A 26,101-nucleotide genomic window follows, 5' to 3' on the forward strand; every position below is an offset into this window, starting at 1 on the left:
TAAAACAAAATTATACCCTAATTCAAAAAAAAAAAAAATTATACCCACATTATAAAAAGAGCCCTATTTTGAGATAACCATTTTGAATAGTACAGCACAATATTTGACCACTCGTTTAAAAAACACAATTTTTTGCCATTTTTTACGTTTTAAGATTATTTTGCTCTTAATTAGAGCGGATCAGATTCGGGTTTGCGCGCGAGTTAGGTACACTTGGCACTAATAGTGCCAAAAGTACCAACGAGAAAAAAAAAAGTAAATTGATAATTATGGCACAAATGACAATATTAGTGCCAAAAATACCAACAAAAATTAAAAAAAAAAAACAAGTAAATTGATACTTTTGGCACAAATGGTAATATTAGTGCCAAAAGTATTATTTGATGATTAAACCCTGAATAAGAAATCTAAACCCTAAATGGAGAGTCTAAACCCTACGGGAAAGTGTTCAAAATTGTCATATAACTGCATTCATCTATACAAGTAACACTATTGACACTAATATGGTCACTAGTACCATTCGTGCATGGGATTATTGGCACCAATAGTGTCAAGTGTATCAATTTACTTGATTTTTTTTATATAGTTGGTACTTTTGGCACTAATAGTGCCAAGTGTACCTAAATCGCGCTCAAATCTGAATTCGATTCGCCTTATTTAAGGGCAAAACAATCCTAAAACGTAAAAAATGATCAGATTTTGTGTTTTTCAAATCAGTGGCTAAAATTTGTGTTTCCTTCTTCAAAATGGTCACGCCAATGTATTGTTTCTTATAAAAACTACCAATTTTTTGTATGAAAAAAATATTTTTATCTTTAATGAATAAAATAAACAAAATAAAACTGCACATCATTTTCACCACTCGCTCATCTTCCCCACTCACCCAAGGAAGAAAAATGATATCTTGCGCACAAGCTTAGAGAAAGATCAAATGATGAGCCTTCGCCTTAATAGCTTTCTCCTTAATCGAATTCAAACTGGGCTTTCACCCTTTCTTGATATCTACCTGCTCAGAAACTCTAGCCTTCCCTCCAAAATCTCCGCAAAACAATTGAATCTAACGTCCTCGGCCGCCTTTTCTCTCCTATTTAAATTGCCACAACACTTTCTCTTCTGTAACGCATCGCCCTTACTATGCCCTCTGATCGCAGGGCAAATTTTGCGCGAACAGTGGCAGGAAATTGGTGTACGACACCAGAGCGTTCGATTTCAATGCGGTGTTCGCGAGAATTAACCTCTGAGCTTCCTCCAATGACAGCTGGGTCGACATGCCCTTCGTCGATGGTGTCGGTGCATATCGTGTTTATCTTTACACGCTTACATGCTTAGACATGGAAGTGTCTAAGCTTGCATTTGCTTACACGAAACATGATCAATACACGCTTACATGTTACGCCGTGCGAGTGTATAAATATGTATTAATTAAAATTGATCTAATTAATGCACGCTTACACGTTAAGTTCTGCGTTTAAGTGTACATTAGTTAAACATGCATATGACACACACACGACACACATAATATATGTGTGTACGTATATAAATAAAATTTAAAAATAAAAACTCATATTTATCACACATGGGAAGATCAATTTTGAAAACGAAAAAGCTGCAAAGTGAGGAGCAAGGAACTCATAAACAACACTTGTTAAAAGCTGCCGCCAGACTCATGGACTGTGCCTTAAAAAACAACCTACAAAATTCCAAATGCCACACAGTAGAAAATTTTGACTTTATTATATGTAGATTGATTATCATACGAATACACTTAATTATAAATTAAGGTGTTCAATTCATCCATCAAGCTAATGCATTTATTATAGATCTTCACAATTGAAAGACTAAAAGTGATTCTTCGTTAATTCTATTTTAAATAAAGATTGTCATTTAAATATCCTCCTATAGTTTCATGAAATTGAGTTCTTACAACAGTCGGACTAATTAAAGGAAGACATGAAGAAACTATTAAACCTTAATAGTTTCAAGCGAGCGCGCACACATCTATACAGAGAGCGATAATTATGAAAAATTTGTTCGCCAAGAATCATGGAACGAAATTTGGGCATTTTTTGTCACTTAATTAAGTTGGGAGTGATATTTTATTCGGCCTCGAATTTCCATCTCATATTAAATTTTCACATACGCCACCGATATGGATCGTCTACACATACTAAATGACATCAAACAGGCATACTTGACATATATTAGCACCATTAAAATATAAAATGAAATACAGAGTATAAGTGTACGTAATAGTTGGAGCTTTAAAATTTATTTTGTGGCTAACGAATAACATTTTTTTTCGAGAATCTACTTTTTCATTTTTCGTACATCAATTGACATAGTCTTTTCCAGTTGATTTTTTTTCTTCTTACAAACATATAAAAGACGCATGCACATGTCCTTGGTGTTGATCATCTTGATCATGCTGTCATGCATGCTAAGATGCAGTGTTTTTGACACTTTTAAATCTCAGATTGAATATCTAATGGCAGAATTTTGTTTTGCCATATTTTCTTCGAATATACTCGTATATGTATGATGACTGATACAATCACACTTTTAAATCTCAGATTGAATATCTAATGGCAGAATTTTGTTTTGCCATATTTTCTTCGAATATACTCGTATATGTATGATGACTGATGTGATTGTATGCGTGTTCTCTTTTTATTCTAAATTGATAGTACAAAAATGAGAGAAAACGAGGGATAAAAAAAAATTCTTTCTTTAAATTGCTGTTTCCCCCTCATTTTTTGAAGGGATAATGTTATTCATCTTTGAGGTTGAAAAGAAAGAACAAGGGATAATGTTATTCATCTTTGAGGTTGAAAAGAAAGAACGAGAAATGATAAAATTCTCTTTTGTATTAAAATAAGGGAAAAGAAAGAAATGATTTAAATTATTATTTTTCTTTTGTATTCATCATTTTATCAATTATAAATTTACAATCAAAGAAAACAAACTCTAATTGTTTAGTAGGATATGCCAAATTTTGAAAATGAAGATAATAGGACAATATACATAGGAAGCAAAATGAAATATATTTTGGTTATACAATTAAGATTAAAGAAAACTCAATTTGAGAAGAAGCTAATGCCAAAACATGAATCTCTCGGATACTTATTTTGATCAAAATCGTTGAGAGACGGACATATGAGTGCGCCTAATTTGTGGAGACACAATGGAGACGAGTCCGCCCAAAGGAGGCCTCATCTTGGACCTATAAATCATCTCGTCGTACGACATTCGATAAAACTTTAAAAACGGTACAAATGATTCGCTGCTTCTCTCCACTCGACTGTCGTCCCTCCGAAAAAACAAGGACGGAGATTGGAGGAAGGAGGGTTTAGGAGTTGGTGGGCGGCGGATGATATTGCGGGCGATGGGCGATGCGAAGGAGAGGGACCTACCATTCATCCTTGGGCCTCCCGACGCATCTTTCAGCGATAGATACCACGGTTTCACCGAATCCAGATGATGCGACACCGTGAACGAGAATCTTGATGAGGAGCACGACCCCATTTTTGGATACGCCTTCAGATCATCCAATCTAAACGATTCTTCCAACTCCACCGATGAGATTGTCATCGTAACCGATGAAACCTCCACGAACGATCTCACTCCCTACAAATTCAAATATTTAATATTTAAATATTACTATTATATTTATTTATTTACTTATTTTTATATTAAAGAAAATTAAAAAAAGAAGTTTTCGTACCTTCCAAAGGTAGGAGAAAAGAGATGGAGGGTCAATGACAAAGGCCTTGTGAAGCCGTCGCGGGTAATTATCAGCTATGATTTTGAGACTTGCAACCAACATGTTCGTAAAGGCAGCTGCTGATTTGAAAAGGCCTAAATTTCACATAATTCAACAAGAAAATTTTAATTTAAATATCCCCCCCAAAAAATGTAATGTACTAGTATCATTTTTCTCAAGAAATGGCTACTTTATTTCAAAGAAAATAGAAAAAAGTCGGAGAAAAATTCAAATCCACTGTTGTGTCAGGTTGAAAAAAGGGAAATTATGGACACTTTTGCTTTTAAATAATTTTGGCCATGTAAATGACCTCATATACCCCTGCATCAACAAACCTGATCGTGACACATCGAGGGCATTCCGGGCAATCTCTGATGGACTTTCAGACACACTTCTTGTTAAAATTTTCTTTTTCCGACAGATTTATTGATTATTTATGATATCTACTCGATTTAGTTAGTTAAATATTAGTTATTTATTGCAAGGCGTGGCTTTGGAAAGATTAACTATAGACTAACAAAAGGCATTTTTGAATGTATTTTTGAGACTGGGTGTGGAATCCCTAGACAATGGAATGATGTAACATTAATTAATTGCGATTTCCAAACTCGGAAAAATCTATACTACACGAGAAATGCGCGTTCTAAATTTTACATAATAATTGTATAAATACAAAATACCCCTAAAATATGTGTGTTTTAAATTTTACATATATGCATAAATACAAAATACCCGTAAAATATGTAAACGTGAGTCGGATCATCGCAAAAATACTCATAAGATATACGTGCTTTAACTTTTACATATGCATCAATACAAAATACCCGTAAAATATGTAAACTTGAGCTGGATCATCGTAAAAACACTCATATAAGATATACATGTTTTAACTTTTACATATATAAATAAGTACAAAGTATCCGTAAAATATGTAAGCATACGTCGGATCCAACGATGAATTATTTATTACTTGTGTATTGTCAAAGTTCTAGCATATATGGCCAGTAGGAAATACTTACTACATACAAAATTAAATATTTTGAACATTTAATTTTTGGAATATATATTTAATAATAAAAATTAGAGATGTTGTATTTCTCTGGACTATGAGATGCATGAGCTGACAAAGCAATATGTGCTAAAAGCGATGTAATGAACCTCGGTTAAATAGAAATTAATTAAGTAAAGACTTGCCAAGCAGAGACAATTAAAAATAATTCAAGTTTACGTATACTTTTGCGATATTTAAAGTACTAAAAAGTCGGTTTTATTTCGCAAAATTAAAATTTTCTGTCTATATAAGTGTTGAAGCTTACTTGCATCAAAGAGGAGGACAAATTGTTCCACATTTTTTCCCATAGTTTGAACTGCCACTTCGAGTGTAAACACTAGCAACCGAATAAATCTACAAAAAAAAAGGTTCAGAAACAAAAATAAAATATTTATATCATATTATATGTATTTGTGATGAAGAAAATGTACAGAAGAAGAACGAAATAAGCCCAGTTCCGGAAATAGATAATTAAACGTACAATTTCTGTGAATGGAATTTCTGGTAATCTTGCCTGATTCGGAAAATCTGCAAATTGATATTAATGGAATTTAAAATTACTTTTCAGGAATTTTATTCGTTGCAAAAAAAAAAAAAAGTCTTTTTTAAATAAAAAAAGAAAAACAGAAAAGGAATATACCATGACAGGTCTTAGTTCATCGTCATGGCCAGCAACATACGCCATTCCTTCAGCAAGCTCAGGAGAGAATTCATCAGCCATCAAATGATCTTCAAAAAATTCAAATAATTCACATATTATTAAAAAAATGATCAATGGAAAACAAAAAAAAAAAAAAAATCATTTTTGTTTTTATTTACTTACAAATTTCAACAGTTTCAAAAATTCAACAAGAAAAGCAAGAATTGGTAGTAGAAGATGCATGAATAAAGACAATGAAAAGGTGTGGGTGTGGGCGTAGGAGAGTTGTTTTTGAAAAAATAGAAAATAGTCGATATGAAATAAGACAAGTAAGTTTATATAAATGTAGAAAAAAAAAAGAAAAAATTTACCAACGGCAAAGGAATCTCTCCAAGAAAGGCAATTTCTGAGATGTTTAGCTGCTTTCTTCACACTATCGCCTTTGGCTTTAAGAAACCTCTCCACGCATGCATTGTTGCAGAATCTCTCCTGCAAATTAATTAATTAATACTCAGCATGAGAGGGAGAGAGATGATGATGATATATATATACCTGTTTGGGAGAAAGTGGAGATTGTTTCTTGAGCAGTTCAACAACGGATTGAACTCTGTGATTATCGTCTCCAAATCCCATTTTTCTTGAAAGAGAATACAAGAAAGATGCTCACTCTGTTTTGTGTGTGTGAAATGAATAACTCAAACAAACCACACCAAACTTCTTCAACCAATTTTGTTTTTCAAAAATGTTTCTCTTGCCACCTATAGTAAAGTGAGAGAGAGATAAAGAGAGGCGTGATTGGGTGTGTGGGGGGAAAAGGAGCCCGTTTTTATAGGCGTGAATAAATTAGACTATAGAGATCAGGAATTAGGATAGTTCAACAAAATCGTCAAACCGTCTCAATCGCTCCCTTTAAATTAAGGGTTAATGACTATCCCTAGAAATGACTAACCCAATCATTCATTCATTATTTTTTAAATATTTAATTAATTTTTATTTCTTCCACGTCGTTAATTTTCTTTCAACCCAACTATAAATATTTTTGATAATTTACCAGTGATCACTTCAATTACAACATTTTATATAATTATTTTATTATTAATTTTAATTATAATTTTTTTATTATGTCAAACATAAATTAAAATAATAGAAAATTGCAAAGTTTCACAATTATTTTATATAATTTAAAATTATACTGATTATTATGAAATAAATTGAAAATCATGACATGTATATTAATATGTTATTCTCCCTCAAACCCACAAATAACTTCCTAAATTTCCTTTTTGGGTCGTCCGTCAAATAACTTTCTATCCATTTTTGGACATTACCCCATCATTAATAATACTCCCTTCGTCCCATTATAAATGTCTCATTACTTTTGGACACGGAGATTAAGAAATGCGTGATTAGTAAATAAAGTGGACTAGTAGAAATTATTTAAATGCATGTTGCCAAAAAATGAATGAGACATTTGTAATGGGACGGAGAGAGTACCTATTTATTACTCCTAATTTTCATTTTTTCATCACTCTCAATACTAATTATAACACATTTTCACCATTTTCAATACTAATTATAATATTTTTTTCATCACTTCAAATACACTCAACAACTTTGTCTTTAAAAAAAAAAATTTGCAAGAACTCATGCAAACCGCTCACAGGCTTAACCTGACCGACCCCAACCATCATTTTTATCGATTTTTTCTGTTTTCTTTTAATTATTATTTATCTTTTTATTTATTTTATTATAATAATTTATTTATTTTTTGATCTGGTAAATTGAATTTATAGATAATGACATATGTCATAATTTTATTTGTATTTCGAGTGTGATAAACACTTTGCATTGTTTATATTGTTACTTTAGTGCTTAAAGTGATAGGATTATGCCTAATTGTGATATATTTTGTTATGAGTTTTATATATTTTTGTGATATTGCGTTTGGGTATAGTTTTGACTATTTTGGTATAGATTTGAGTGTTTTGAAAGCTAAATATGGACTTAGAATTTTATAAATTTCTTTTCATCTTTTCTTTACATCTCTATTCTCTTTACATCTCTTCTTTCTCTTTTCATATTATTTTTAGTTTTAGACTTACAATTTTATAAATTTCTTTTCCTGCAAGATTGAAGATTTCAAGATAAAAGCTGTCATTCTTTTCGGGTTTTATCAATTTAAATTATTTTTATTGCTTTCTTCTTTATTATGTCTTTACTTTATTTTATATGTTTAGCTAGTTTTTTATCTGATTCTAGGGTTTGTAGATAGTTAGTTAGATTTATGTGATTGATTTTGTTGATGTCTTTTTGCTTTCTAGTTTTATATTCATAATTTCTGGTGCTTGATTTCTTGTGGATTATCTGACAAATAATTTGTATGTTTAGCTATTTGGTTTGAGACCTAGTGGAGATAACTGTTTTGCGGATTTAGGAATGTATGATATGATTTAACCTTTAGACCCGATGGAAATAGGTGTATCATAGGGAGCTATTCTTGTGAACTTTTGAGAGTTAGTAGATTTTCTTGAGACCTAGTAGAAATAGAGAATTTATTAATATATTGTCATGTGTTGCTTTTGGCAAGTGTGTATGATTATACTTGTGATATCTCATCATAACCGGATTAAATTGGCAATTATGATTGATAGGTTAATTGTGTGAATTTGATTAATATTAATGAAATTGCATTCTTAGGATCGGTCGTTTTATTACTCCCTCCGTCCCGCGTAAAGTGATGCGTTTCTTTTGGGCACGGGATTTAAGGAGTTGTAGATTAGTGTTTTAAGTGCATGTGTAGGAGAGAGAAGGTAATAAAGTGATAAAGTAGGCGAGAGAATGTAATAAAGTAGGAGAGAGAATGTAATAAGGAAGTGATTAAGGGGGTGTCTAATTTTTGCAAAAAAAGAAAATGCACCACTTTCGGTGGGACAGCCCAAAAAGGAATACGCACCACTTTCGGTGTGACGGAGGGAGTATTTGAATTTCTATTTGATATTTATTTGTTTTGTCTTGAGTTTAGTTTTCATTTATCCATCATATTTTTGGTTGCCTGAATATTGCAGTAGTATTTATTAAGATTACTTAGAGTGTTTTCGATTATATGTTCATGTGGATACGATACTCGATTGCTATTTATTTGCTACAATTACAATAGTGTTAGTTGCAGTTTTTATTGTTAAGAAAATAGTGATCACAGTGTAATAATTTTTATTCTTAGTTTGTAATGTTTGAAATTTTATTATTTTATCCTTTTTTAAATTTTTATAATTTATATGTACATAATTAAAAATAATAAGAAAATAATTATATAAATGTTATTGTTGGGTGATTGGAGTGGTCAAAGATAAATCATAAATAAAACATAGGTGTGGTTGAGTTTGATAAAATATTAGTGATGTGAAAGAGAGATAAATTAATTAAATATTGAAAATGTTGGATGATTGGATGGTTGAGTTCATCACTACTAGGATGGCCTTAGAACCATGGGCGGTCCGCCTATTTTAATTGTTCTTTTTGTTTCCTATTTAATTAGGCAAGGCCGACGTCCAAAACATGAAATGGTTGCTACTATGTGTGATTTAATACAAGAATTATAGTCAAATTTTAGTTTTTAATTAAATTTATTTTTTTATCAAAAAATACATATATTTTTATTTTCTTTGAAATTTGACCTGAACCAAAAATTCGTTGACTTAATAGTTTGATTATCTGGAGTTTGATGGAAAATTTGAAGGTACCGTTGAAAAGCTCTTGACGTTATTTTTATAATGAAACTTATACTGTTGAGTTTTAATAATCGAAAATGGTCAAAAAAAAATGGCATGAAAATTGATGTCATGAAACTCTATATTTTTTTTTCCAACTATTTTCAGTGATCAAAATCCTTCAATACAAACATTATTAAAAAAATAACGTCAAGAACTTTTCAACAGTACATTCGGATTGTCATTAAACTCCAGACAATCAAGTTGTGGCTAGCAAATTTTAGGACTCATATCAAATTTCAAATAATTAATAGTTTATGTACTTTTTTTTTTTATCAAAAACACATCAGGTTAAAAATCAAAATTTGAGTATAGTTCGTATAATTAATCCTTAAATTAATAATAGTACTATTCAATAACCTGAATCACTTTCTAAAGAGTAATATATTTTAATAACCTGAATTAGGATAGTTGAGGAGTATTTTACATCTCAATCTTTCTGTTTTTAAGAAATAATCAAAGGTTGTAACTTGGACGAGAATATGAGTATGAATTATTTTTGTGGAAATGGGAAAATATTGGAGTAGAAATACTTTAGGGGGCTTTTTCCGATCGGTGGATACCGGGAACCGGCGCTTGGTCACCTGATTCAGATACTACTAGCGATGCTATCGCGAAGGTTTCGGATTTCATTACAGGAGATTTGGCGTGGGATACTAACAAATTGGATAGCTCTTTTCCACCATATATCAGGAACGCAATATGCTGGATAGAAATCCGAAGAGAGTTGAAAGAAGATGTTCGGTTCTGGGGCTTTGATGAGAAGGGCAAATATGCGCCACCAATTTTTAACCACTCGTCGGACGCTCATGGTGGAAAAATTTCTGGCGGCTCGACATCCCACCGAAGGTCAAGCACTTTGCATGACTTAATAGCATCTGTTTCTGGTGCCAACGAGATTGGGGTACTACTTGTCATGGTTTGATTTGGTGTGAGAGGGTTAAACGGTTTTCTGGGAGGTAATTCCAAGTTATAAACACCTTTCACTCGATTCTCTCATGGGGGAAAGATTTGATCAAGCGCAATGGTTTTTCTTCCTTTGGTTAGCTTGCAAATTCTTAACACTTGATCTTTCAGTTGGTAAACCTACCAGAAGGCGAGAGAGAGTGGTGCTACATGTGGATGTGGATGTAGCTTTTACAGATGATGGAACTCGAATTGGTATCAGAAATAGCTCTGGAAAGGTTTTATTTGCGGGATGTCAATGTATCAGCTATGCAGCGACTGTGCTCCTTGGAGAACTGCATGCACTTACTATTGCCGTTGGTTTTTGTCTAGAAAATGATACGGGGCCGGTTGTCATATATACGGATTCTCTTTTGGCTACTCATGTGCTCAGCGATAAACATCATGGTTCGGATTCTTTATGCGATGAGTATTGGGAGGTTTTCACTCATGCCCGTGAATTTATTGTTTTGGAATTTCTTCACGCTCGTTGTGAGGCTAATCGAGCAGCCAATGAGCTTGCTCATTTTTCTTTATCTGCTACTGATGTAATGATCTGAAAGGCCGATTTTCCAAATTGGCTTTTAGATATTGTTGATTTCGATTCTGCTTAATAAAGTTGTTTCCTTTCCCTCTCAAAAAGAAATACTTTCTCTTTTCTGAACGGGCCGGTGTTATATCTTATGTTTAAAATTTAAATACGTTATAATTTTTTTTTCACTTTTGAGTTGGGAAATTTTAAAATTAATTAGCACGAACGGTAATAAACTTTGTAGTCCATTATCTTATGAGAATTATATATTGTCCGGCAATATTTTTTGTAATAAGCCAATGATACGGTGTAATCAGCTATTAGCTATGTTGCATAGGTACGGAGGTGCGGATGCGGGGGCGATACGATACAAGTACGGTGATACGGGTTTTTAAAAATTATAAGGTGCGATTCGGCAATGATACATCTAATTATTAAAATTTTATGATATATAATGCTTATAAAATATATACAATTTAAATTTTCTTAAATTAATTATATGTAATTTACATTTTATTTTACCCAAAAGTTAAGCATTTTCAATTATATAAATTAATTGAGCAACAATATAACGATTCAAATATTATTAGTCCAATACATAAGTCATAACTGAAAATAAAATTATCAAAATAACCTTGTGTAGGCCTTTCGTGCACGAGATACGTGAATTTCGCCTATGAAATTTGCGAATCCGGTTTATTTTTATAAATTATTTTAAATGATACGTCACGTGGCAAATCGGGTGCGAATCCGACGAGAATTCGAGAGAATCGTACCCTAAAAGAATCTGATTCGCCGTACATACTAATTTTTGAAGAATCCGTGCATCATAGGCTATTAGTCATACTAAGGAATAAGTAATTCACACGCAGACGAAATCATATAAAGGTGAAAAACTACCCGCATGCAGATAGGACCACTACTCAAATAAGGAATTCGCATGCAAGCATGACCTCTACACCACACAAAGGTAGAAAAACTACACACGCAGTGGGGACCACTACCTATACAAGAGTGGAAAAATTACCCACACGAAAATAGAAAAAATAGGCGGGATTGAACCCAAAATCTCTCACAAAGGAGATAGAGTCTTTGAGTGCCTCAACTTTGCCTTATTGCTTATTTGTTGCATTCATTAAATGTATGCATATATATAGAGATTGGATTAAATAAAAACTCATCTTAACGTACAAACTACAAACCAAAAACCACTTGCACTTAATTTATAAAATAATGGGTAAAGGTCACTTTCTGTCCCATCGTTTTAGCGAATTCTCAAAAATGTCCCAACCTAACGATAATATCAAAACGATACCCAACCTATCAAAAAAATATCATCCGTGTCCTATTAAAATTTTCCGGAGACCGGAAATTGACGTGGACGACCGGAGAGCCTACATGGCCATATCGATGTGGACGAAATTTATCTAGCTGGAAATTTTTTTAACATGGCTCTTAAAACTAAATCTCTACCATCACTAAAATGGAACTATTTACTAGTTAATTAAGTTTAATTAGTTAATTTAATTAAGTTTTCTAATTAAACCTAAATCCTTAAACACACACACAGACACACACAAGCACACACAAACACCGATTCTCTCTTCTCTCTTCTTCTCCTTCGCCCTCCCCCTTCTCTCTTCTTCTCCGACAGACAACGGAGCGCCGCCCCGCCCCGCCCTCTGAAAACCCTCTCACTCGCCTCTTCTCTCTCCCCCTCTCTCTCTTGTTACGAATCTCGTGATCTCTCTCTCCCTTCCTCTCACTGTCGTATCCTTGGGCGATTTGGGGGTTCGAAGCTCGCCGCCGAAATGTGTGAGGTCGTACGCCGATTTGGGGGCTAGGGCTCGCCTGTGAGCCGATTTGCGTGAGGTCGTCGCATCTTGTGCGCCGATTTGGGGGCTAGGGCTAGGGCTCGCCTGTGCACCGATTTGGGTGAGGGGTGAGGGGCAAACGTCGGCGCCGGCGTCGCTGCCCAGATGTGGGGGCCTAGGGCTCCAGTTGCTGGCGTCTTGGTTGTCTGCCGGCGGTGGTGAGGCCGCCGGTCATCTCCCTCAACCTCCCTCTTCTTCTCTCTGAAACAAAATGAACATAGCCACCACGGTTTGAATAGATTTTTTGGTTTTTTGGTGACTGACGGCGGGTAAAAAGGTTGCTCGGCGGAGGAAGAAATTTGAGTCTAACTGTGATTCTTCTCGTTCTTCTTCTTTGCTCGGCTGACCATTTACCGGACATTGCGGAGAAAAAAAGAAAATGAAATGATAAATTACGTGTATTTTAGTTTTTAGTTTTCTTTTTCCTTTCAATCCACGTAGGCAAGCCATGTAGGCTTCCGGTCGTCCACGTCAATTTCCGGTCTCCGAAAAATTTTAACAGGACACGAATGATATTTTTTTGATAGGTTGGGTATCGTTTTGATATTATCGTTAGGTTGGGACATTTTTGAGAATTCGCTAAAACGATGGGACAGAAAGTGACCTTTACCCTAAAATAATTGCACTTCACCTATAAAGTATCTGCACTTTAGTGGTCTTGGATTCAAATCCCAAAGGGAACACAATTACAATGCAATTTATTACCACGAAATGCAGATATTTTATACGTTAAGTGCAGTAACTTTGTAGATTAAGTGCAAGGTTTTTAGTTTATACATACATATATAGGGTGTGTAACTAGAGAGAACTACATTATTTGTGAGAACGGGAGAACCATCAAATCTAATGCATCCACTGTAAAAATTAATGCATTCGTTGTTAAAATTAATGCACTAAAAAAAATTAAAAAAAATGCTCCCTTCAGGATTCGAACCCAGGATCTGCATTTATCCAACAAGATGATGCATCCACCGTAGATCTTGATGATCGAATGGCTGAAAATGGTTCTCCGGTCTTCTTTTATTTATGGTTCTTTCTTGAACCTCTCCCTACATATATATATATATATATATATATATATATATATATATATATATATAGGGTCAAGTTAAACAAAGAATGACCCTATGTATAGAGAATAGAGAATAAATCGCATCCCTAGATTTTAATGGATCTTGCGGTTGATATATAATCTGGCGAAAATTAGTAATTAGCAATTAATTTGTCGAAAATTAGTTTTTAATTTATTTTAGGGTAGTTGGGTAAAATCCAATAGAGTAAATAAGGTAGTTCCGGTTTTTACTCCTATCTATCGCGTCCCCTTCGTCAATTAGAAGATTTGAACAGTCATCACAATTCCACTTCGTCTCCCACGATTCTCATGGTAGCTAGGGTTTCTCCATAGGAGATTTGAACAGACGGCGACGACGTCGCCTATCCAGGTAGGTTTTCGATGGTTTTCCATGAAACTCCGATGACATGTTCGATAATCGCCAGCGACTTGTTCGAAAAATCGCCAGCAACTTCTCTCTGATATTTCTCTGATTTTTCCGTTTCGATTTACTCCTATTAACCGTGTTTCAACTCCGACTCGTTTCTGAACAACCGGAGACGAAGGCTAGGGTTTCTCTTTCGTCTGCCATTATTTCTGATTGTTCACTGAAGCTTTTTTTTTGTTATTTATGTTTCAATTTTCGATTGTTCGGCGATTTGTTCATAAAAGTTCCTGCTTGAAGACGCTGAATCTGCTGAAATCAAACGGGTAAAGCAATGGTTTATGAGTTTTGTTCCAATTTCTTTAGAGTTTTTTGGTTGAAAGAGAACATGTTTTTGATTTCAGATTCTCAATTAATGGTTTCCGGTTGTTCGCTGAATCATTTTTTTGTTTTATTTTTTCGTTGTTGTTGTTCAACAATTTCGAATTAGGATTCATTCTTGAAGACGCCGATTATGCTGAAATCGAATAGGTTAGCAAAATGGTTTCTGCGTTTTTGTTCGAAGTTCTTTTGGGCTTTTGGTTTGAAATGGAACAAGGTTTGAGCATTCAGATTTCTTCTCCACAGGCTTCTTCTCTACCTTCAGTGTCATTTTAGAGAGAGAGAAATTTTGGTTTGTGTCATCTCTGAAATCTCGTTGTTTGTTTCGTTTTTCACAGAATTAATTTCGATTATGGTAGTGTTCGGCGTTGGTTGTTTATCAGAGATACGCTGAAAATAATGGTGGTTTGAACATCTGAACAGGTACCAATTTTTTTTTTCGTTTCTATCTTGTCGTGTTTTTTATTTTTCAAAGTAATGTAGAAGGTAGTTGAATCATCCATGAAGCAAACGTGAAAGGTAATTAAACATAACACTTTTAGAGAAAGTGCATAAATTATACATTTTGTGTCTTGTTGCTCGTATGCAATATTCTATGAATTTATCTGATAGTGATAAATACTTTCTAGCCATTTCTATGTTATCATTTACAGTTTATAGTTGTTGTGTTCTTTGTGTAAATGCGTCTGTTCAAATAGTTGTGATTTCTGTTCGAAATGTACTAATGATGTTATCAAATGGAGTTTCATTTCATAGTTGTTGTTGTGTTCTTTAATCTAGTTAGTCTGTTCAAATATTTGTAATGTCTGTTCGAAATGTACTAATGATATTATGTTACACATTTACAGATGATCAGTGCAGCGCTGGCTGGGAAGGATGCGTCGGCCGTTGTCGGCGTTTTCACCGGAGAAGGAAGCGTGTGTGAGTGCCTGCGTCTGCAATGTGGTTTATGGTCAGCTACAACCGCTTATGTAAGAATGCAGAAGAAAGTTGATGCAGATGAGATCATTGAGATGGGCACTGAAGCTGATCATTATGGATTCAAGTTGGTCACTTCATCTATAGAAAAGAAAGACGTACTGAAGATTGAGAAAGCAAAGGAATCCAAGTTGAGGATGTAGTGCACAACCATATATTTCTTTTTTCGTATTTGAAGACGAGTTGCCGACGCCGCCATGCACAAGTCGTAAAGCTTCAATTACATGCAAGGGCCCCGTGCTGGCCTGCTGATGAAAGATGTCTGATGTTTAAACACCTTAGATTGTGATGTGGGTATCACTATAATTGTTGATTTGGAATGAAGGAAGCAAGAATGTTAATTGCAAGTATTGTGCTTGCCTCGTTTCTTCTTCTCTTTTATGAACCAATTGGCTTGGGTGTTTGGTGAAATCCCAAGCTTGGATTCTTTTCATCGAAATTAGGGGAATTATTTGGATTTTCATCTGAATTTCTGTTCATTAGAATTATGTTTTGTTCATTAAGAAAGTGTAATCTAATCATTTAAAATTGTTATTATTCCTTACATTACATGTTATATTTATGAATTTTCAAAAATCTTAATTTATGATTATCAGAAACATTATTCACCAAATTAACATAAAATTTTTTGAACAAGTGTAATGATATTACGAACGTCTAAACAAAATATTCGAATGTTTCTTGCTGGCATAAAATATTACACATAAAATATTTCGAACAAAGCGTAAAAAATTACGAACAACTAAATAAAATATTTGAATTTTTCGATTGTTGATATAAAATATTTTGAACAAGCATAAACAAATTATGAACAGCTAAATAAAACATATGAATTTTTTCTTACTGACATAAAATATTTAACACAAAATATTTTGAACAGGCTTAAAAAAATCACGAACACTATTTTTGAACAAGATCGATAAACAAATTGGGGAATGGGGTCGAATAGATTGTACAGAGAAAAAAATTGTTAATGATAATTGTTTTATATAGTATGCAGAGATTTGAGAGAAAAATATATTGTAGATTTTAGATATGGACGGAAAAAATAAAGAAAAAAGAAGAAGATATGGAAGATAATATCTTACCAAAATAAAAAAGATAATTAAAGATTTCTAATCCTTAATTAGTGGCTGCATAAAATTATTGAATTACATATATAGCCTTTCGGCTATAATTAAGGAAAAGAAATAGAAAAAAAATCAGCCATTGGATTGATAATTTTTGAGGCTCCAGATTAATTCTTCTTTCTCTACATATTTGTCATTCTCTGTTTAACCTTTCTCTCTCTATATATATATATATATATATATATATATGTGTGTGTGTGTGTGTGTGTGTGTGTGTGTGTGTGATTTCAATAAGATTTTTATTTTTAGTGTGAAAAAATAAAAATAAAAATAAATTAGTAAAATCTACAAATATAGCCGTATCCAGTTAATATAATGAAAATATTGCACCTTCAGGATTCAAACTCAGATGAAAATGCTTATTTATGCCTTACATTCATAATAAAAATTATTAATTTATCTGCGCGTGTCCATACGCATTCTCAATTATCAACATATTTATCATTCTCAATCGAACTTTTTTTTTCTAATAATAATAATAATAATGAAAATAATAATAATAATAATAATAATATTATTATTATTATTTTCATTATTATTATTATTATTATTATTATTATTATTATTATTTTATTGTTATTTTTAATCATGTAAGGCGTAAAAGCTAATCTGGCGGCCTGTTCTCTAGCTATCATGGGAAAAACCCTAAGTTGTATCTCAATTTGATACAAAGATTGGCCTTTATGGGCTACTACAGATTGTATCCTATGTTAATTAAGTACTTATAAAATTTCACATTCGGCCTATAAAAAAAAGGCTGCAACTACAGAAAATCAAAATCAAAATTCAAATTGATAATGGGTCTATCTAGTGGGAGGCGTGGAGATTATTTCTGCAGTCCATTTAATGATGCTTCACACTCATGAGTGGATATGTAAACGTACTAAGACATTAATTATTGTCATTATTTGGTTCAGATGAAAATTCGTTCAAGATAAAAAGAAAATCCAAATCCAATTTGAGTTGCCTCAAAAATGAGTGAAAATTTAAAATGCCTCTTCCTTAAATTATACATGAAAAATACCCTCTTTTATAAACATAAGCTTTCTATGCCTTATTCTTTAAATATCCTTGATGTCGATTAGTTTGTTTGATTTTTTGTGAAAGTCTTACACATTTGATCGATTTGACAGCTATCAGTCAAGAGTACATATGACCGGTGGGTGGCTAGATCATGTGACGGGTCGGGCGGATGTCACAAGTCAAACAGTGTGTTCATTTCATATTCTTGCGTTATCATCATATGCCAAACGTACATAGTAAAGTTTTAATATATAAATATGTAAACAATACTGAAATAGAAAATGAAGTACGATAAATCGTGATGGAAAAATGGAGAGAATAGGAAAGAGAGAATTTGCGAGGAAATGGTAAAATTTAGGAGCAGAGAATAATGGTAGAAGCTGCAAATGTGACTGAATTGTAATGATGAATATAAACAGAAAGGAAACCCGTGAACAAATATTTTGGGATTTTCAAACTGCCCTTTTTTTGTGTTTCATGAAGATATATTTTTGTACACTTCTCTGTGTTGTTATTACATAAAAAAAATGCATGGAAAATTTTCTGCATCAACTTTTTAATTTGGTCTGTGTGTTGTTATTACAACTATACACACATTTACGTTGTATATATAAGATAAACCCGTTGGCCTACCTACCTTGTCAAGTTCCACCAATTAAATGCTCCATCTCCACCCACTCATAATACCATTTCAATTTAAATGACTCAACAAACAACTACTGCATTATATCATGCAAACTGAAAATCCAGCAACTGAATTTTTTATTCATAATCCAACTACATGTTCTACAATAATCAGATATTTGTACCAGTAACAGAATCAATGAGACTGTGATTAACTACTACAGGTACTGAATTAAACGACACACGAGGCTGATAAGCGATCCTCTGAGTAGGGAACAAAACGATGTCTAGATCCTACCAGATATCCTGACTCCTGTGAGAAAACTGAATACACTAGATCAAGCTTTGTCAATTTGAGCAAGAAATAAAACTGACACAAGCAAAATGCACCCTCACTAAAGACTTTTAAAAAATGTGAACAACTTACACCATTACAGTGCTGAAACACCTGGCAACCACTGCTTAAAATAAGCTCGGCTATCCATCTCTGCAGGAGACAAGGCTCCTAGAGGACTGACAGTTATCTGCAATAAAGAAACGGCAAATTATGCATGAACTAGTATCATTCTAACTAGCTAGTCACAGCAAATGGGACATACATATCCTTCTCTAAGGGAACTGTAGTCTGTATCACTATCGTCAACCTGTGATCCCTTCACCTGCAAAAGGATGCAGAGATCTTTTCCATTACAACATGAAACAACTATCGGATAATCTTTCATAACATGTTCTGCAATAAAAGGCGGACTGTAAACATGTCTGACAATGGAAGGAATTAAAAGGTTCTTTTGAGAAATATAGAATGATACATAACCCAATGCATCTTATAATGTCACTTCAAATTGCTCAAGATGCAAATTCCGTAGTGCATATAAGCAGATCAACCAGAATCACATGTTCAGAATTACTAGTAGAATATAATAATCTACTAATAAGACTTAATAATCTAGTAGAATATAATAATCTAATAAATAAGACTTAATACTAAAATTTATCATAAACCATATTAGAAAGTTAGAAACTTCAGAAAATATCAAAATCTTTATCAGGTAGTTGTATCGTCTAGATAGATGTCAAAGGCAAACTCAAACACCGCCCAAATGACTTCAGAAAATATGGCCATGCTACAGATCTTAATGAAAATGCTGTTTGTGCAAAAGGCCAATCAGAAATACATTAGAGCAACTATAAGAGAATGATTCATACTTCTCTTTTAAATGCAAGTTCATGCTTTAAATTCGCAGACTCTGATTCAGAACCCAATGATGAATTTGTCTCCATAGTCATAGTTGACAGCATTTTCCCTCCTTCAGATTCAGAAGTAACTTGTCTCCACCCCATTTTCACCATAGTCTTGCCCTGATTTGTTAGTCGATAACCCTGTCCAGGACCAACAAACAAACATTTAGTGTGAGTGTGTTGGCCTAGTGGTAGAGTGGTTGATGCCTGAGGCCAAAGGTCTCATGTCCAATGTCACGCAGATGGGAGCTGGGGAGCACGATCACAGATGAGTAGTACCACCATTCATCAGAAAACAGTAAAATTTAAGGGATATCGCCATAACAGTTGCCCAGAAACCCAAGTTGGTCAGTACTTCATGTATATAGATAAAAACAGACAAACATAATGACTTTTAACACCTTCTCATAGCAGCTCAATTGACATGCCAAAGCCTACCAGGAAAATACCTTATGATTCACAACATCTGTTGGCACATCTACATTCAGAAAACAGTTTTGAGGGTATGTTTTCTTCTTGATTTCAACCAACATGCCACAAATTATGGGCAAGCACACCTCTGCTGCAAGTTTAAAATCATTGACAGTACTTTTGCCACCAACCCTGCAAACCAGAACTAGCGTAAGTATCATTCTGCATCTCCAAATGAAGCAGCAATATATAGATTACAAAACTCTAGAGAGATCCTCAGTAAATATAAATAGAGTAGGGTTCTGAAGTAACATATTCTATACATACCAATCATATGATATAGAGATAGAAGCTATTCCATTAAAAAAGGCTTCTCGAGCCCCTGCTACAGTCCCGGAATATATACTGCATTCATCAAGAAAGATTCACTGCATTAAGGTTACCAGGTAAACATATTATAACTACTTTGCTGCAAGATCAAACTTTAAGGATAATGGGACTCAGAAAGGTTGATATCTCTGTAATGGTTGATCTCCTTCCTTATATTTAGATAGCACGTTTAGACACTGCTAAGTGACAAATTTTTATTTGTAACATTTACAATATCACTTACATTAAGGCATCAAGGACAAGTACCAGTTAATTCATAGTGCTGCATTCCATATAGAAACAAATACAAATACTATAGATTAAATATTTAAGGATAATGGACTCAGAAAGGTTGACATCTCTATAATTGTTTATTAGGTGAACACTACTGAAGTTCAATATAGAAAAACTACATCAAAAGAAGTCAGATATAGAATTGTTACTGACATGTGATAACCACAGTTGCTACCCATATTGATCCCACTGATTACCTGCAAAAGATAAAAAGAATTAGAATGTGGAACTATATCTGCAAATCTTCTTACTGGGACATGCACACACCAAGAATTGTAGAGAAGACATTTTGTTCTCAATTTTGAGACACAAAATACTTGTTCTTATTAAGTGATACACATATATGTAGTGATATGGATATACGTGTGAATAAATTATACTATATTAGTATATGTATTCAGACAGTATTTTTTCAAGTTAAAGTGGAGTAATGAGCACATAGTTGCAAAGCATAAAATTCACCCTATAATGCGAGAAGTATAATTTGTACATGCTCTTGGTCATTGTGCAGAGGCAACCTGATTTGATATATAAGAGAACATAGTGCAACCAAAGCAAGAATTACATACTATGAAATGTTATTTCAAATACTGGGAAAGTAAGTACCAGATCAGGTACTGAGGGGAACAGAGCTTTGGAAATTCCTAATGATGTACAGTCAGCAGGAGTACCTGAAAGACATGGTATTAAATGAAATGTAAAGAAAATAACTAAAAGTGTTTCATTCATCCTTCTCACCCTTAAAGAAGAAGAAAAAATTAAACAAAAACTTCCCCAAAGATATTTTACTCTCTTTTTATGTTTAAATAGATACTCAGAGAACATTGCAACTTACCAGAAACTGCAAAAGCAACTGTTCCATCAATTTCCACTGGCTTGGCAATGAGAGCATTTCGCCATGTGATGCTATGACTAACAGCGGACTTTTCTCTGAGAAGTATTATTGTAAGCATTATCAGATGAGATTTATTTTTTCTACACAAAATTGGATGCAAAATCAAAATCCATTAGTAGGGGATTCCAATGATCGTCCACATGATCAGTGCCATGAAAGGAAAAAAAAATGAACTGAAACAATACGAGATCCTGAACTTATACACTTTTCTCAGTGTTCTAAATTTATATTACTCGGTAAATTCAATCATATAAAAATGGAAAAACTACCATAATATTCATGGAACACGATCAAAACTGAAAAAGCAGAAACAGGAACAAGAGTATGTTTCGGGTAAGCTGCATTTCACTTAACTAGACAGCAAACAACCATGTCTACAGCTGAAGTGGGTGCTAATGTTCACAAACACACCAATGGAATAGTAATAGTGTAATACAAAGATCTCTTTACCAATAACATGTGAAATCAAACTCAATTCATTATTAATACTATATTCCGGTTACTTATCCAAGCTAGCATATCGATTTTTCTAGTTTGAGAACAATCAAGCTGACTATTTCGACTTCTCACTATCTACAGGCGTGTATCGCTAATTCCTCCTTCCAATAAGAACACACCATGAGTTTTCAGAAAACAAATAGAGAGAGGGGGGTTACACTTCTAAACTACATTTAAAATATGACAAATTACAAAGGCTCCACATTTTGTCAGTTCGAACAATAATCCTAGGAAAAGGAAATCAAAATATAGTGTATCGCATACTGAAGAGATAATTCTACTACTCTCTTCATCCCACAAAAACATGGTAATTTATCACTTTGAAAAGTTCCATAAAAATATTCAGTTTCCACATTTGAACAGTACCCATCACAAAGCTCTTATTTTTTCACTCTATATTTTACTACTCGTTTGGTACAGTTCCCCTCTCTCTCTCTATAATTTACTACTCACCCTGATCCCAAAAATTAATCTCTCTCTATAATTTACTCCCTCCGTCCACCAATTCAAGGCATACTTGTCTTTTTGGTCCGTCCACAAAAATAAGGTCTACCTATTTTTGGTAAGTTTTTATTCATTATTTAATAAAAAAAGTCAAAGATTCTTTACAAAAAAGTGGGACCCTTTCTCCACTCAACTAATAAAAATACACTTTTTCTTAAAAAGTGGGACCCTTTCTCCACTCAACTAATAAAAATACATTTTTTCTTAAAACCCGTGTTTTTTCATATAGGCCTTTAATTGGTGGACGGAGGGAGTACTATTCACTCTATTTCCAAAAAGTAATCTTACAAGAGAACTGCAAAAATTTAAATAAAATAATTAGTGTATGGTGAGTGAGTAGAGAAAAGTTATAATGTCAATAATAATTAATTAATTGTATTTTAAAAATAAGCAAATAAGTTGATATATTAAAAACAATACTAGTATGTTATAAAATAATGTCTATAAATAAAAGAATATATTTTTATGAATATACTAAAGTAACAAAAATATAGCTATTTTCCAGGGCCAGAAGTAGTATAATTCAACCGAGTTTGGTATAGCTCTCTCACACACACAGCGCAAGAAACCAATGTGATTGTGAAGCATATGCATATCTATACTGGAAAACATACGAATCAGGAGCGCAAACATAGACGTTGAACCGATTGGAGGAGACGAGAACATGAACGAGAGCTCGAATTCCTGGAGCATCGATTCCGTCGTCGTTCGTGACCATCACCGTCGGACGATCGCCGCCGCCGCTGCTCATTTTGTCAATTGATTTTACAATTTTCTCCCTTTTGCCTTTTCCTAATTGTGACTTTGCTTTTTGCCGGCAAAAACGTACATTTACAATGCTACTCAAGCTACCCAAACTACCCCTGCTCCGCAACTTTGTCGTATTTCTTCCTCTTATAAAAGAAAAATATTTGGGTACAAAGCTCAATTTTTGCATTTGTCGACTCAAAAATTAATGAAATAAAACTCCAACTTTACGCTAATCTCCTAGATTCATGTATGAAATTGCTTTCTGCCCGCAACGGCCAACAATATTTGTACATTTATAGGCGATCTTACATTATTTTAGTAAAATTTGATTCACGTGTATGCTGCACTTAATTTTTGTACATTATTAATCATCTGCATTAAATTTAGAGGCAAATATTAAAATAGACATTTTACTTAAGTAAAAGTTAATTGTAGCTACAAAAATAATAATATATTAATTATAAACAGTTTTACTAAAATATCCTTTTTATTATTTCATTTTAAAATTTAGTAGTAATAATTTAAAATTTTGAATATTTAGACTTTAATTAAATTATAAAAATTGAAACATTTAAAAAAAAAAAAAGGAATTCAAAAACCCTCACCCACTCCCACCACCCAATTCCTGTCTCTTCCATCCACGCAATCCCCTTCGCTACCCAGACCTCATGCCCCTGCCATCGCCACCGCCGGCGACACCCACTTGCATCGCCGCCACCGACGACACCATCTGTTTTCATCCTCAATTTGGACTTTAAATTTCACCTGATTGGTCTTGCAACTCTTAATATTTTCAGTTTTTATTGTATAGTATATAATTTATATGAATTGTTTGTGCTTCAGTAGAAAACTTCAAATCGACTAAACATGAAGAATTTATGCGGAATGAAAGATGAGGCGGCAAGGGAAATTTATTGGGGGTTGGGGTTGGTGGCTGTTTGGGGGGGGGGGGGGGAGGGGGGGGGGTTAGCTTTTTTTAGCTTTTTTTTAATTATTATTTAGTTGTTATGTTTTTCTTTTTAATATTTTCAGTTTTTTATAATTATACTTTTTTATTATAATTTCATTAAGGGTAAAATAGTATATTCGTACAAAAAATGATTATAATTAATAGTATATATTTATTTTTGCGGTTAATATCAACCTTTTGTTAAATAAAGTGGTTATTTACATGTATTAACACTTAAATTTAATAGGACGGATTCTTCCATAAAGGACTATTTGATAAATAACAAATTCTCATGCATATTCGGATGCACAGTGCGGACGGTCCGATTCGAATCGATTCGGTCCGATTTGATTAATAAGAGTCAAGGTTAATCTCTTTTCAGCGCAGATTGGATGTTTTTAGAGGTTGGAAAGGGATTCAATTAATTGAATCTATTACTTGTTGTTTGGTTTGAGTAATAAGTTAACCATTACTCTTACTTGAGGGTAATCCAATCATCCAATTTGTCACCCCTCAAAATAGAGGGGAAACAAAAGAAATGAAATCCGTTACTAGTGATTCATTTCCATTGTTAAATTAACCACTCAATAAAAGTAATAGTTATTGTTATCATTTCATCCCTTTATTTGATTCTATTCTTTCCATTCCTCTACTTGAACCAAACGTGCACTTAGTTTAATTTGTTTTTTAAGAATTATATTTCAGTCATGATCAACTTTATATTGCATTCTTAGGAGTTACAAGTCATTGAATTGAAAGTTTTAATTTGTGGTGATGATTACGAAGATTCGATGTCGACTATGAATGTTGGGTACAGTGAGGTATTTCAAAATATTTAGGTGGAATGTATTTTAGAAATATATATATGCAAGTGTATTGTAATATTATTAATATTATACTTTTAATTATATATTTTGTCAATGTTGGTGGTATTATATTGTATATTTAGGTAGTATTGTATAATAATAACGTATTTTTAGATATTCAATTATATTCTCTTGCTTTGATCAGCCACTTCCCTTTTTCTTTTTTCTTTTTTTCAACAACTATTTACGTCAGCTCAAGAATGATAGAGTCGAGGGATTTTTGTTCTGTTAAGAGCGAGAAAGAAAGAAGAAGAAATGTTGAGAGTTTTCTTTGGTTTTATTTGAGAGTCAGCGATAAGAAAGATGATGATAGTAGGTGTGAGGCCTAAATTAATTAAGCTGCTAGACTTGTTTGGTTTAATACATTTCAGTTTAACTTTGGCCTTTTGATTGTAGTTATATTATTATATCATGGGATCCAAATTGATAATTAATTTAGATTTGAATTAATTAGTGGATTAAAATGTCTTTAGTTCAGATTTAATTAAAAATTATGCTTAACTATCTCACGAAATAAATTATACTTAATTATTTGAAATGATAGAATACGGGGATAAAAAAGTTGGAGTGGCAGAGTGGTGAAATTGATATAGTACAACTGTACAAGTGGGAGAAAATGATTGTTTAATTTAATATAACTATAAACTCCCGGTTGGTTACAAGATTTTGGATTTTATTTATATTTAGTAAATCAAGAAGATAAGTAAAACCTTTACTATGATAACGAAAGGGGTGTTGATCTATAAATACTTAAACTTTTTTTATTTTCTGATTTTATACCTTATTTTTAAAATTTAGCTATAAATATTTAAATTTTATATTCTTTCTGATTTTACACCCGGTGAATTTTTACCCCTAAAAAATTACTGACATGGCATGACAGTCAGATTGAGAGGGAAGTTTGAAGTGCATAATGAATCAGATAAATTTGTTGTCATGTGGGATTTAAAATATGTAATTATAGGTTGCCATGTCAGCAATGATTTGGAGGTAAAAGTTCGTCGAGCGTAAAATCAGAAAGAATACAAATTTCATGCATTTATAGGCAAATTTTAAAGTTGGGGTGCAAAACCAAAAAATGGGAAAAATTCAACCCTTCTTATTGGATGATCATGATACTTCCCAAAAATAAAAATTCTTGATCAATGGAGGAACGCCCTTCTGTTCAATAAGATACCAAAGTGG

The 26,101-nt window shown here is 33.1% G+C and overlaps 2 protein-coding genes and 1 long non-coding RNA gene across 10 annotated transcripts; 1 reads left to right on the top strand and 2 right to left on the bottom strand.

The window, feature by feature from the left end:
- Window positions 1–2,986: 2,986 nt before the first annotated feature.
- LOC131001062 (uncharacterized) lies at window positions 2,987–6,251 on the bottom strand. Its single transcript, XM_057927241.1, has 7 exons — window positions 6,004–6,251; window positions 5,823–5,940; window positions 5,452–5,540; window positions 5,293–5,339; window positions 5,077–5,165; window positions 3,722–3,855; window positions 2,987–3,624 (listed from the first exon to the last, which is right to left on the bottom strand). The coding sequence occupies exons 1-7, from the start codon at window positions 6,082–6,084 to the stop codon at window positions 3,130–3,132; spliced, it is 1,053 nt and encodes a 350-aa protein (XP_057783224.1). The 5' UTR covers window positions 6,085–6,251; the 3' UTR covers window positions 2,987–3,129.
- A 7,634-nt stretch (window positions 6,252–13,885) lies between these two features.
- On the top strand, window positions 13,886–15,892 carry LOC131001063 (uncharacterized). 4 transcript variants are annotated; one of them, XR_009093851.1, is made up of 4 exons: window positions 13,886–14,011; window positions 14,293–14,536; window positions 14,725–14,809; window positions 15,235–15,892. It is a non-coding gene; the product is annotated as an uncharacterized LOC131001063 (long non-coding RNA). The 4 variants fall into 4 exon arrangements; XR_009093852.1 differs by having other exon boundaries at window positions 13,895–14,331; window positions 14,496–14,603; XR_009093850.1 differs by having other exon boundaries at window positions 13,892–14,536.
- A 2,357-nt stretch (window positions 15,893–18,249) lies between these two features.
- On the bottom strand, window positions 18,250–23,694 carry LOC131001064 (uncharacterized). Of its 5 annotated transcripts, none has more exons than XM_057927245.1 (10): window positions 22,966–23,694; window positions 21,290–21,384; window positions 21,061–21,125; window positions 20,608–20,651; window positions 20,119–20,196; window positions 19,830–19,983; window positions 19,348–19,521; window positions 18,741–18,800; window positions 18,569–18,665; window positions 18,250–18,465 (listed from the first exon to the last, which is right to left on the bottom strand). In XM_057927245.1, exons 1-9 carry the CDS (start codon window positions 23,286–23,288, stop codon window positions 18,573–18,575), a joined length of 1,086 nt encoding a protein of 361 aa, XP_057783228.1. In that variant the 5' UTR covers window positions 23,289–23,694; the 3' UTR covers window positions 18,250–18,465; window positions 18,569–18,572. The 5 variants fall into 5 exon arrangements, with proteins under 5 accessions (XP_057783228.1, XP_057783226.1, XP_057783227.1 ...); XM_057927243.1 differs by having other exon boundaries at window positions 18,250–18,454; window positions 22,966–23,383; XM_057927244.1 differs by having other exon boundaries at window positions 18,250–18,474; window positions 22,966–23,383.
- Window positions 23,695–26,101: the final 2,407 nt, after the last annotated feature.

This window comes from Salvia miltiorrhiza, chromosome 8 (genome assembly GCF_028751815.1).
Source record: "Salvia miltiorrhiza cultivar Shanhuang (shh) chromosome 8, IMPLAD_Smil_shh, whole genome shotgun sequence".
Classification (NCBI taxonomy): domain Eukaryota; kingdom Viridiplantae; phylum Streptophyta; class Magnoliopsida; order Lamiales; family Lamiaceae; genus Salvia; species Salvia miltiorrhiza.